This window comes from Athene noctua, chromosome 9 (assembly GCF_965140245.1).
Source record: "Athene noctua chromosome 9, bAthNoc1.hap1.1, whole genome shotgun sequence".
In the NCBI taxonomy this organism is placed as follows: domain Eukaryota; kingdom Metazoa; phylum Chordata; class Aves; order Strigiformes; family Strigidae; genus Athene; species Athene noctua.
Window position 1 is genome coordinate 25,213,025 of NC_134045.1, and position 12,814 is coordinate 25,225,838.

Genomic DNA, 12,814 nt, shown 5'->3' on the forward strand with positions numbered 1-12,814 from the left:
GCAGGCGCTTCAGAGCATTTATTTTTAAACCCTGGTAAGAAAGTGAGTTCTTCCTTTTTTTGAGACTCATTTCTCGTCTAGCCATAGCAATTGCAATTAGATGCATTTCAGAGGCATTAGGCAGTTAATATATTTATCAAATTATTCACATAACGTAGCATGGCTTTAGCTGGGAACAACTATGCCTTGAGAGGGTAAAATGAGAATTAACCACTGTTAGCCTGCACCCCCTTGAAATAACGTGGGATTTTATCAATGATTAATAAGTTGTGGTTTTTTTCTAAATGTCCAGAGAAGTGACATGTCTCTTGCTAGCAGAAGACAGTCAGCTGCTCCTGAAGTCCCTGTCCCCAGGGAGATATTGTCTGGAGTGTCTCTGGGCTCAAAGGGAGCGAAGTTCAGCATGGTAAAGATAAGATGATCTTATCTTTAAAGATACGGTGTGTTTTGTACTCATGTAGCCCTGAACTTGCTCCCTTGCTCCTGCCTAGAGGCACAACCACCTGTGTGCTCCCCGTCACGTCGAGCGAGGGGGGCTGACTGGGGAAATGTCCGCACCCTCCTTGCTGCATGGGGCAGGAGAGCTGCTCGAGATGTGTTTTGTGGGGTTTATTCTTAGTGAGAAGCTTGCCCATCTGCCCAGATGGGACCATCTCCCTGCGCAAGCTTCAAGGTGAGGTTCCCCTTCTGAAGCCGTTCATCTGCAAGGCCGATGTGTTCCCCATCCAGGGAGGGGAGTGAAGGCTGTCAGCAGCGAGTGGGGCACGGGGTGACCCCAGCAGCACCCCACAGGGCTCAGGGTGAACTGGGAACTGATGGGCAAAGGTGGTCAGAGAGATCCAAAAACACTGGGGGGGCAGGAATGGGGCAGTGGAGCAACACGGGCTGCTTTGGAACGGGGCTGCGAGCTGCTGCATCCCTGCGACCTGCTGGGGAAAGGCAGAAGGCCCTGGTGCCCGCTCCCTGCCTGCACAGGGCTCCCAGCAGCTCTGCCGGGGCTGCAAAACTCTTGCAAGTCTTTTTATTTGTAACACAGACGCAGGCTCCTCCACGCACGTCCCCAAGCACGCAGGGTGCCCTCCGGCAGCAGGGCCGGCAAGAACTGCGGGTGCTAAAGGAGCAGCCGCCCTGGAGCCTGTTTGAACCCGCTGGAGATGAGAGCCACCGTGGTGCCAGGTGGCTTCTAAAAGAGTTGGTAGCCCGTGGGTTAACAGCAGTGGAGAAACACAACCTGAGTGCAGAATGCCTCCGTCTTGACAACGCCACGGGGAGCTGATGCCAAACCATTTTCCACACCGGGCTGCAGCCACTCGCGCCGCGCTGCTCTGAAGTTGCTGGGGGGGGATAGTAGGTTTGGTGTAAAACCAGCGATGCCTTTTCTCTGTGTCTAGTCGCAGAAGCTGTTTATTGTGCTACGCTGGTGCTGTCCTGATCTCGCCCCGCGGTTCCCCTGCCATCCAACCCTCTCAGCCCTATTCTTTGACATGAAAAACCCGGTGGGCACCCGCAGAATAGAAATAATCCTGTTGCATTTCTCTCTCTCCCTCTCTCTTTTCTCTTAACGACTACTCAAAAAGGGCTCGAATGCCAGAGACCGAAGCGCCAGAACTCGAGCGACGACATTGAGGTCCTCTCCACCGGGACACCTCTTCAACAAGAGAGCCCCGAGCTGTACCGCAAAGGGACCACCCCGTCCGACCTGACTCCCGATGACAGCCCGCTGCAGAGCTTCCCTGCCAGTCCCTCCTCCACGCCGCCCCTGGGTCCCTCCTGCAGGAACAAGAGCGCTCACTTCTCCAGGCAGGTCTCGGTGGATGAAGAGAGGGGTGGGGAGATCCAGATGTTGCTGGAGGGACGCGGTGGGGATTACTTGCGACCCAACAGCTGGAGTGAAGAGAAGGTCGGCGGGACTCGCGGCGTGAGAAGCGGGACGCTGCGCAGCGGCCAACTGGGCTCAGCCTCCGTCCCTGAAGACTACAGAGGTCGGAGCGGAGGACACAAACATTCGGCCTCCAACCACAAGCAAAGAGAGAGGTGGACAGATTCCCCAGCCACGGTTTCATGGACTTCCCACCACAGGTCCCACAACCACAGCTCAGGGAGCTCCAAACTGCTTGAGCTAGACGAGGAGAAGATGAGCAATTACGAGATGGAGATGAAGCCCCTCATGAGGATGGATTCTTATATGCAAGAGATTCACACCCAAAAAAGACACTATAGCAAAGGGGGACCCTGCAGGAGCATGGCTGATGACCACCGCGGGGAAGACCGGGGCTTCGGGGTTCAGAGACTGAGGTCTAAGTCCCAGAACAAAGAGAATTTCAGGCCAGCTTCCTCTGCCGAGCCCACGGTGCAGAAACTGGAAAACCTGAGATTTGGGGACAAAGCTGAACCTCGGCTACTAAGGTGGGACTTAACCTTCTCCCCGCCACAGAAATCTTTACCTGTTGCACTAGAATCTGAAGAGGACAATGGGGATGCGCTCAAATCCAGTACGGTAAGTAGGTGAAATTCTGTGTTGAAATCTGGCTGAGAGACCCGGTGCAGAGCTGTTGTGGTGCTGCAGCGGGGCAGAAAGCGAAAACCTCAAATTATTGTGGGTTTGTGCCTTGAATTCCCCCTCCTCCCTTCTCCCATCCTGCATAATAGCGTGTGCTGGAAGTCAGTGTGGGGTTTTCTCTGCAAACTCTTGGTGGGAGCAGCAGATTTTTCGCTGGGGGATGCGAGCAGCAAGTTTGAGTTTGTTTTGCAACTCAGTCTCGGGGCCAGCAATAAAAATATGTTATTGCTGGGATTTTGAGCATTCACTGGGTAGAAAAGCTGCAGGAGTAGGCAAGGTGTTGGTGATGCTTCCTCGTGGTTATGTTGTGGCAAGAGAACGTCACGCTGGCCCAAGAGTGTGGCGGGTCCCTGTTGTGATCCCAATCCCAGTAGCTGGGCTCAACCTGCACTGGCTCTCCATCGCTCTGCTGCTTGGTGGTGGCACCAAGGTGGTGGCCTTGTCACCATGTCACACTGGAGGCCTGGCCCAGGTGGAGGAGGGAGCAGGGGACATTGCAAAGGGGTGGCCTTCCCGAGCTGACCGCTGCGCAGGGTTTCCTGTACTGATCTGCACGACGGGATACAACTCATCTTCTTTGGTGTGTGGATGCCACGGAGCCAGGAGGGGCTACCAGCCCCTCAGCAGGGGGATGTAATGCCAGAAGGGTCTTGGCAAACTGCAGACAGGAAGATGCAATTCAGGAAGGATACCCAGGCAGGGAAAGCCACAGGCAAGTACGGCAAGGGTAGTGGGCTGGCCAGGAGCTTGGCAGAGCAGGGTGATACTGAGGACTGCAGCCAAACGTCTGCTGTGAAGAGCAGAAGCAGGAGCATAGCTTGTAGGACTTGGAGGGTAACCCCTCGTGGGACATCCAGTCCTGGGCTCCTCGTTTGGGAGAGACAAGGATACGTTGGGCATTAACAACTGGCTGAGAGAAGAGCTAGAGGTGTTCAGGCTGAAGAAGAGGAGACGGAGTGATCTTCAAACACCTAAACCAGCTGCTGCAAAGTGGAAGGGAATGATCTGTTCTTGATAGAATTAATGGGCTTAAATTCAAACATTAGAGGCAGTGGTTAGCCATTAGTTATTACTAGTGAGTTGAGGGATGGAATAAATTGCCTGGGGAGGCCGTGGGGGCTGGGAGGGAGGAGGTAGTCTCAGGCTGGACATCTGCAGCTCAGATATAATTTGGACAGAGCTGAACTGGCCTTGGGAGGAGGCTGAGCTGTGTGATTTCTCAGGTCCTTTCCTGGTTTTCGATTGATTCCCGGACTGACCGTGGAGGGCAGCTTCCTCACTTGTTCTCCCCGTTGGTTTGGCATTGCTAGGAGAGGCGATGGGGTCTGGTGGGAGCAGTGGGAAACCCACCACCGCTCCAAATTGCCCCTTGTTGAGTCAGCAGCAAACACAGGGCAGGGCTGGAGGGGTCCCACGCTGCTGGATGTCCCACAGCCCAGGCCAGACCTACACAGGAGAAATGGAAAATCTGTAACTCTCAGGTGGTGACATTTCAGCCTCTGGCAGAAGAAAGGAGCTAAACCTCCCTGTCAGGGTGGCAGAAGATGATGCTCGGTTGTTTGGGAGACAGGGATCATGAAACCGGAATGACGTTTGTCAGTCATGCCCAGAGTTTGGGCTGGAGGCATCACGGTCTGTAAGGTACAATTCCTGAGCCACACCTACAGCATCCCCACTCCTCCAGCTGCCCCCCGACAGCTCTGCCAGCACCGCAAAGGTGTCGGCACCTGCAGCCAGGGGATGGGAGCGAACGGGCAGGAGAGAGGAGGGAGCAGGGACATCTGCAAACCGTGAGCAGCAGGGATGCGGGAAGGCCTAAACTACAGCTCTGCCACAGTTCCCCTGCTGTGGCTGTGGAGAAGTCACCCCCACACACAGCCCTGTAGCTTTCTGGCTTCCTATTCATCTTGCAAGCTTCGGCGCAGGCTCCAAAGCACCCACACAGCATTGAAGAAGAGCTGAACACTGTGTGTTTGCTGGTGGACTGTGCCGTAGGACACATCTTGCCAGTCAGAAAAAAAAAAAAGAGCTCCAAGCGAAGCCAGCCCTGAGCCCACGGTAGGGAGCAGACAAGCCGAGGCCAGGCCGGGCTGTCCTTCCCTGCTGGCACAGATGCCTGTGGAGCACTGGAGAAATGGCAGGCAGCATTAGGAGCCTGCCAGGCTTTCAGAGGGGAAAAGCAGCACTAATTGTGTGGACATCAACCCTGCGGAAGTCCGTGGGACTCGCAGAGGGTCCAGCACCTTTGATAACGGGACCTCACGCGGCGACAGGGAGCTGCGAGAGACACGGAGCCCAAAGGAGGAACAAACCCCCCGTTTCTCCTCGCTGAGAGCCAGGCGCTGGCACAAGCAGCCCTGGTGTCTCTCCCCACCCCACCCGAGTCAGACGTGCTCCCCCCTCGCAGACAGACCCCAGCCCGGGCACCGGAGCCAGCACACACCAACCTCCCTCCCGGGGAGGGCTTGAGCTGCAAGGCGGGAGGTGAAGAGCCACGAATGCAACGTAATATTAATGGCTCTTTCGAGTGAATCCCGAGCAATAACGAAGGGGGGCACAGCCTGCATGGAAAGGCGCACAGAAAAGCCATTAGGATGCACATCATACTTTTTAAGTGCTGTAGCTGTGAAGCAGCATGTTCAGTTTTCTCACATTCATAACCGAGGGTGGAACAGATGGCGAAGGTTTGGGAGGAAGCTAATGTAATACAGAGGAAGAGATAATATGTAGATTTAAATAACCTACAATGCCAGCAACAATTTGTTCTAGCAAGAATTGCACTGTGCTAGCAGGGTTTTGTTCCAGTGGCCTGGCAGGGAGGGGGTGGTCGGGCAGGAACAGGGGAAGGAGCAGTAGGAGAGGGACGGGAGGTGCAGGGGTTTGTGGTCCAACCTCCCGCCTAACACCGTGACCTTGCCCTCACCTGCCATCAAGGATCTCAAATCGTTTCAAGCTTCGGCAAGCGTAGTGAGTCGCTGAGGAAGAGGAAGGGAAGGCTAAGGGGGAAGGATTTATCCCACAGTCCCCATACCCACCTCCCCCTGTGCGCGCTCAGCAACACGGGGCGTTCGCCTGTTTACTCCTGCAAAAAATCCACAGCATCCTGCTCACACCCCACATCTTTTCAGACCGAATTAAAGCTCCCCAACTTCCCCACAGCCCCACTTCTCAGGCTAGCCCAAAATCCCTAAAATACCCCTCCCCTTCCGAGTCCCAGCAGCTCGCCTCCAGCGCGCAGGCGAAGCGCAGCTCGCGGGAAGGCCGGCGGTGCGCACGCGTGTGCGTGCACGCGTGTGTGCCCACGCCGTTTCAGCTTGCCTGACAGCCCGCTTCCCTGTGATCCACAGCGCTGCCATCTGTGAAGCTGCTCGCTGAAAAGGGCATTTCTCCTCTCCCAGACAGCTGGGCTGTTTCAGAAAGGTGCCTGCCAATGAACGGGAAGGATGCTCTTTAGCTGAGTAGGGCTGGTTTTTTGCCCTACCTGGAGTATCTCTGCCTAGAACTGTGGTCACCCTCATGGGTTAGCTTGTTTTAAAAATAATCTGCCATAAACCAGCTCTATGCACGCCGTCAGTGAGCCCAGTGGGTTGGCTCTGTGTTGGAGTGCCAGCTCCAGCTTGGAGAACAAGCACACCCCTGGCAGTGCTTGCAGGAACGGGATAGGGACGCAGGTCTTGCAAAAACACAGTCTTAAAATTATCACTTCTCTTGATTTCTGGCTTAGGAATGAGGCTGGAACAGCTTGGGGGGGTATCCTTTGGTGTCCAACCTCTTGCAGCGTGTGCCCACGAGGGGATGCAGACCTCTGCAGAGGAGTCAGACGTACAGGCTGCTACAGGAGCTACAGGAACTTTGTTCTTCTCAGTCATTTTTCACCAGCCCCTTAAAAAGAGGCTCCCAGAACCCCCCTTCGTTGGGGCAGCCCATTAGTAATTGCAAGTTGCTCTTATAAAGGTTATTTCTTGAGGCCACTGCTCAATAACACTGATGAAATTCAGCGCTGCTTGGTGTTTGCTATCAGGAGACTTGGGGTTTCAGGGTCATCAAGCCGGCGCTACAGTCATACACACGCTTTAAAATTACATTTAAAGCCACCTGCTCTGTCTGTGTCTCTGTGTGCACCGAGCCCTGCACACACAGAGCAAACTCCCATCGGTTGTCATCATTCAGGCAGATGAAAACAGAAACAAAAACACCAGGACCAGTGTAGGTGGTGTTGGATTAAGGGGTTTATATGAACATCACCATCCTTTCTGGCCTTAAAGGCCCATGAGGTGCAAAGCTCAAGCCTGTGCCTGAATGCTTCACAGGTTCCTAGAGCCTTTGAGAAGATCTAAAATGGGAAAGGAAGAAAAGGGATTGTTGAGACATTGGAAAGAGGCTTTCTAAAATGCGAGCAACCCTTTTATCGATCAGAACAAAACACATTTTTAGGGTTGGGGGGAAAAAAAAAAAAGAAAAAAAAATACATCGCCTTTTCTGCAGGTGCTGAACATCTGCAGCTTCTAAAAGGGAAAAGAAGTGTTTTAGGCACAGAGGTCCTCAGCATGCCTGCGAGAAGGGCCCGTGTTCAGGCACGAACGGAGCCTGATTCATCTGCCTGTCCTCATTTAGCAGGAGCAATCACGGACATTTAGAGGAAGACTTCTAGGGACACGTTGTGGTCTCACTAGAGGCACCCTGGAGATGGGAGTAGGCGCGAGACTTGGCCCCTTAAAATCCCCCTGTCTCATCTCATCGAGAAGGCCCGACGGTAGGGCAGCAGCCAAAAAAAACCCCACCCCAGCCCCCCCTCCCCTGACATTTTCTTCCATTGTCACGTGCTGTCGGATAAAATCTCCGTGGTCTCGGCTGTTTGGTAACGGTGCTGCTTCTTACTGCAAACAAAACAGGGGAAACAGTTGCAGCAAATGGAGTTTGCAAGGCATCTGCTGGGTCGGGGATCTCAGAGGGACCCCCTTGTTGCCTGCAGGTACCCGCCGGGGAGGCGGGGAGGGATTCCAGCAGCTGCAGCATCTTCCTTGCTCGCTTTGCTGCGCGAGGGGCGTTATTTTCCATCAAGATATTCTGAGCAGGTTTCGTTGTCGCTGGGGAAAGTGAGGAGGAGGCAGCCAATCTGCGCAGGGCTCTGCCAGAGCATGGCATGCAGCCGGGCCTGGGGCCGAGGGGGGGGACACAGCCAGGGGCCTCAGCCCAGGCTTCCATGGAGCGAGCTGGGGGGGACACGGAGCCAGAAATGACACCTCCCTGCCAATGCTGGTGACAGATGCTCCCTTTTCCAGCGGCTGTGGGGTTATTCTTGAAGGGACTGACCTCGAGGTGGAGTGTTTTCTTGAGAAAAGTTAGGTAGCTTTAGCCCTAAAGAGTGTAAAAGGAGATAAAGAACAGCGGGCTGATCCCTCTGTCCGGAACAGGCACCCACTCTTTGAATCGTGGAGCTTCCCCTGCACCTCAGACTGGGCTCGATGCTCGTGCCGTGCTGCCTTCGGACCAGCCTGCTGGGAAAGGGGCCTGGGGACATTTTTGTGGTTAGCTTCCTTGGGACCAAACCCTGGGGTTCTCTCAGTCTTCTTGCTTCAAGATTTTCCTTTTTTTTTCCCACCCCATCGGGAGCCTTTTCCTTATTTCTGTCATCTCAACCGAACAGGTTCAAAGCCCAGTCCCAAATGGCCGTGGCACGTCCACACGTCCGCACAAGTATAAGCTCTAATTACACAGGAACGAGGAGGAAGATGAGTCCTGTAGGCAGCTGCTTGCCATCACATCTCTAGAGAGAAGCCAGGGTCTGGGCATCGCCGCAGGGGCAGCAGCAGCGCCGCAAGAGCTGTTGCATGCGCAAACGGTTTGGGGGTTGTCTCTTTTTAAAACAAATAATAATCGGAAACTGGTGTTCCTCTAATCTCTTTCATGTGCAGACATCGCAGGCATTACTTGTAGGAGCACAAGGTAAATAATGTTCAAAGGGAAATGTGATGGTTAACTCGAGAGAGTCCTTTTAATCTCAGGGGCCCTTTGATGTACCTGAACAGAGCACCTCGCTGACTTTGCTCTGCTCACTCTGGATTCATTTTAGGGTTTTGAGCCCAACTCCACATCTTCTAGCTTTGAAGAAGTTGGGGTCAAACGCCAGCTTTTGCCTCCACGAGAATCAAAAAACTTAAAAACATATGTACAGCTCCAAACACAACAGCTCTCTCCCAGCTACACAGGCACTGGTAACGTGAGGACTGAACCAGAGGTGACAAAACAGTTCATTAAGAGACGCTATCTCAGGATAAATCCTCGTGTTGGCTTTAGCCACTTTTTTTCTGCAGAAGCAGGTTTTTCTGTACCGCCCAGCTCAGCTGCACACTGGTGTCGAGTGCCCGTTCCTCTTCCACACTCAGCATCTCCTGGGCTCCCTTCCTCGAGTCACGGGAGATGCTGTAATACGCCAGAGAAAGCAAAGTGAATCCCTTATGTTTCTTTTGCTAAATGCTCCTTAACCGTTTCACAGCAGCCTGTTCCTGGCAATTATGTGACAATTCAGCACAAATGTCACAGAGCTGTTAAGTTTTCAGCACTTTCTGCAGTGCTGAGGCTGGAAAACAATGCATATATATATTTTGCTGATCCAAGTCCTTAGTAATTACATTTAATAGATCCCAGAGGGATTCCTAGGTAACCTGCACTATGGTTTCCATGGCAGAGAGACAGAGCTTGTACCCTGTGATAACAGATAATAATGGATTGTTAATGCTTAAATTAATTATGCTACAATTGTATTTGTAAACCAGCTGTCCCTTTTATTCCCAGTAAGACTCTTGAGTTGCTACACAACGGTTAAAGGAGAAAAACAAACAAGGTGGAGGGGCAGGAGTGGTGGTGCTCGGCTGCAACCACCATCAGAGCTGCAGTGTGCCAAAAACCACAGACTGGAAGAAGCTGTCACTCGTTACTTCTACAACAATTACTGTTATTACTCCTGTGCCATAACAAGGGTTTATTCACATTTTAGTGCTTCCATGGGTTTGGGTCTGCGTTCCGGCTCTCTAAACTTTGGAGGAATTCTTAAAAGTCCTTGGAGACTTTGATACAGAAGGACCCTTTTGCCTAGGTGATACTGGTGTACGTTGCCCATCCTTGGCAGATGTTTTCCTCCTCCTATGAAGGAGTCCAGGGATCTTAGTATAAAAAATAAAAAAAGCCAGCCCCAGAGCTGCCTCGTTTTGCTGATGAAATTTGCCATCGCCCAGCACACTGGATGATGCTTAGGCACACCAGAGCTTGATTTAATTTTTCCTTTCCTGGAGCCAGGCTGGTAACCATTCTGGGTGGAATTCATCTCACGTCACTTGGTCTACAGACAGCCTAGATGGTTAGCGCAGACTAGATGTCTAACGTTTAGACAGCTAAAATTGGGTGAGGGGACGCTGCCAACTGGCGTCTGCTTCCCAGTTAAGCAGGTTCTGGACTTGCGGGCACTGTGCTGGGAGGCAGCGTGGCGTTTCGCAGCGGAGCCTCGTCTCCTGAATGACAGGCAGGGTAGTTTAAACAAATCTCTGCAGCTCCTGACGGCCTGCTTTGGCACTACTGTTTCAGGGCTAAAAGAGAGTGTCGTAGCTTTTGAAAAAAAAAAAAAAGATGAAAAAGAGAAGCTTTGCAGGTTGCTTGAGTGTTTGACACACAAACCCCAGGCTCAGAAAATCAGCTCGACCTCTGGCTTTCTAGCACCTCAGAGCCTGCGATACCCCCGGCCTCGGGGTTTTCTTTGGGCTTCTCGAAGTCTCAAGGAGGCCACAGATGAGATAAAGCACCACCAAACTACTAAAGCAACATGCAAAGTTGCAAATCAAGGGCTCTGTCTCTTCTTTATACACAGGGCTGGCTCACGTTAGAGGGCTAGGATGCAGCGTGAGGAGTTGTAAAAGCTGCTAGTTCTAAAATGCTGGCTGTAGCTGCAGTAAAAGGGAGTTCACTGACCTATTGCCAGGCTGGGCTCAGCAAAACATCTCTTCCAAAGCACAAACACAGAAGTGATTCATCGTCTGCCTGGGCACTGAGCAGGAATCACTTCTTAGAAACAGATGACACATATCCCAGGACATCCTTGCCATCAAAGGGGAGAAGGGCAAGCGTTTCCTCTGAGCAGAGGTTAAGGCACAAAGACCTTACAAGCGACAAATAAGCCAGACATAAGCATTTAGAAGTGCAGCAGGATTCATAATTGGAGCTAAAACAGAAGCTTCAGAGTCACAAAGCTGCTTATCCACCAGCTGCCACAGGCAGGACTCCAGGCCCTGCCAAGACACGCGGCGTCTCACTGGGGGGGAGCAGCCATACCTGCAGTCGCTGCCTGGAGAGCCCTTGGTGGCCTTAGGAGAGGGAAAAGGGTGTTAAAAAAGAGGGAACTGTAAAAAGGAAGCAGAATTTGTAGGTTGTCAGACAGTCAGATTTGAGCTGTTCTGTTTGCAGAGACCCCTCCCCTCCCTGGCCAGCCTATTTCTGGGATGCTTTGGCTGGCAAATGGAGATGACCCCACATAGGCAGTGGCAAAGCAAAGATTTCCTCCTGCCTCTGCACTGAACAGAGGATGCAAGATGCAAATAGATGCAAACTGAACCAGGGAGCTGAGCAAAACATTGGTGCACAGGAAGCCAGTTGCTGCTGATGCAAGCGGGTAGGTGCATGTTGACTCCCCCCGTTTTCCTAGATGAGGGCACAGCTTCAATATCCTGGTGTATAAATGAAGGGCGTGCTCCCTCCCTGGACACCATCCCATCAGCATCCTCCGAACACAAGTACCAGAGGGTTGTGATCTTGGTCAGTCCAACAATTCCATCCCAAAGTGTCTGTGTTTGTGAGGGTAAAGCTCAAACACCGGGGAATTAAGAGGCAGCCAGTCCTGCTCTCTGCCTTTTGTCGGGGGCGGGGGGGGGGGGGGGGGCGGAAAGCAGCCTCCAGATTATCCCAGGCTGCCATACAACTTTGCCTCCTTCGTGGTGTCGAAACCATCTGGTAGTCTGAGCGGAGCAGGGGTAGAAATGGTGGCTGCTGCTTTGGCAGGGAAATCCAACGGCGAGTGGACGAGAGAGCAGTTTAGTCCTCCCCTGGCTGCGAGGTGGAGGGAACCGAACGCGTTTTGTGTCTCGGTGGTGCCCTGCCAACAGAAACAATGACAGTGATAATCGCTCACAATCTGTTATTATATTAACACGAGCTCAAAAATCGTAAAACCCAATAATCTTTTGAAATGAAGCTAAACCCCCCAAATGTAAATAACACACCGCAACGCAGTGCTTGGCAGCGGCAAGGCCGGGGAGTGGGGATTGGGGGGGGAGGGGGGGAGGAGTGGCAACAGGGGGGTGGTTTCTGCCTTTGAAAGGCTTTTTTGCGTGGTGCAGGCGGAGAGATTTATTGGAAGCAGTCAGGCGTGGATACCTGGCTGCCAGGAGAGGCTCTCCGCAATCCCTCCATTTGGTTGGCTTCCTTTGACCCTGTTGCTAAGCTACAAATATGCCTTTCCAGCAAGCTCCAGCATCCTCGCTCCCACCCACTCCCAAATGCGAACTGAATCAGCCTGCTCAGAAGAGAAACCATCTCTGGCCAGCCAGGAGCTCTTTTTTTTTTGTTTTGTTTTGGTTTTTGTTTTTATTTTTTTCCCCCAGCAGCTCTGCAGAGCGGTACAAGGACTTGCTTAGAGAGGGCACCCACCCCTGCCCCATGCCAACCCAACGGGAGCTTTGTGACGAGGACAGGAGAGAAAAGCGTTTCTACCATTCCAGGAGATTGAAGCTGGCACAGCTCCGTTGCAGCAAGAATAGACGAGGATACCAGCTACTCCAAGAAATAGCTACCACCTACCTGCACACACGCTTGCTCACCCTGATGCCAGCCACGTTAACACTTCAGGACAGCAAATGTTTTCTGGCAGGGATGAGGTGGCAGGGTGGATGTTTTTCTGACCAGTGTTCTGCAGAAAGATGCGTTGGAGGGTTGTCTGCAGTCCTGACACTGAGTGGTCTCTTCCTACGGTTCCTGGAATGCTAATAGGGTCCAAGAGCCACGTCCTCATCAGGTCCAACCCAAGTTGGCTGGGTGGCCTTTATGCTCAGCAAAAAATAATGGATGGTCCCGGGGTGTCCTTCAACCCAGCCTGTGGCAGGTGTCTGGCGCAGGGCAGAGGTTCTGTGGGTCGCTGCAGTAGTTTCCACGTAGGCTCCAGAAGCTTATTTTGGTCCGTATGAACCGCAGGAAAGGTTATTGGCACTTTCC

The 12,814-nt window shown here is 52.7% G+C and overlaps 1 protein-coding gene across 2 annotated transcripts in view; it reads left to right on the forward strand.

The window, feature by feature from the left end:
* The window catches only part of JPH3 (junctophilin 3), a 60,174-nt gene that overhangs the window by 42,172 nt on the left and 5,188 nt on the right, over nt 1-12,814 (forward strand). For both annotated transcript variants that reach the window (XM_074913350.1, XM_074913351.1), the window contains one exon: nt 1,578-2,497. In XM_074913350.1, the coding sequence (XP_074769451.1) occupies nt 1,578-2,497 (920 nt within the window). The remainder of the gene's footprint in view (nt 1-1,577; nt 2,498-12,814) is intronic.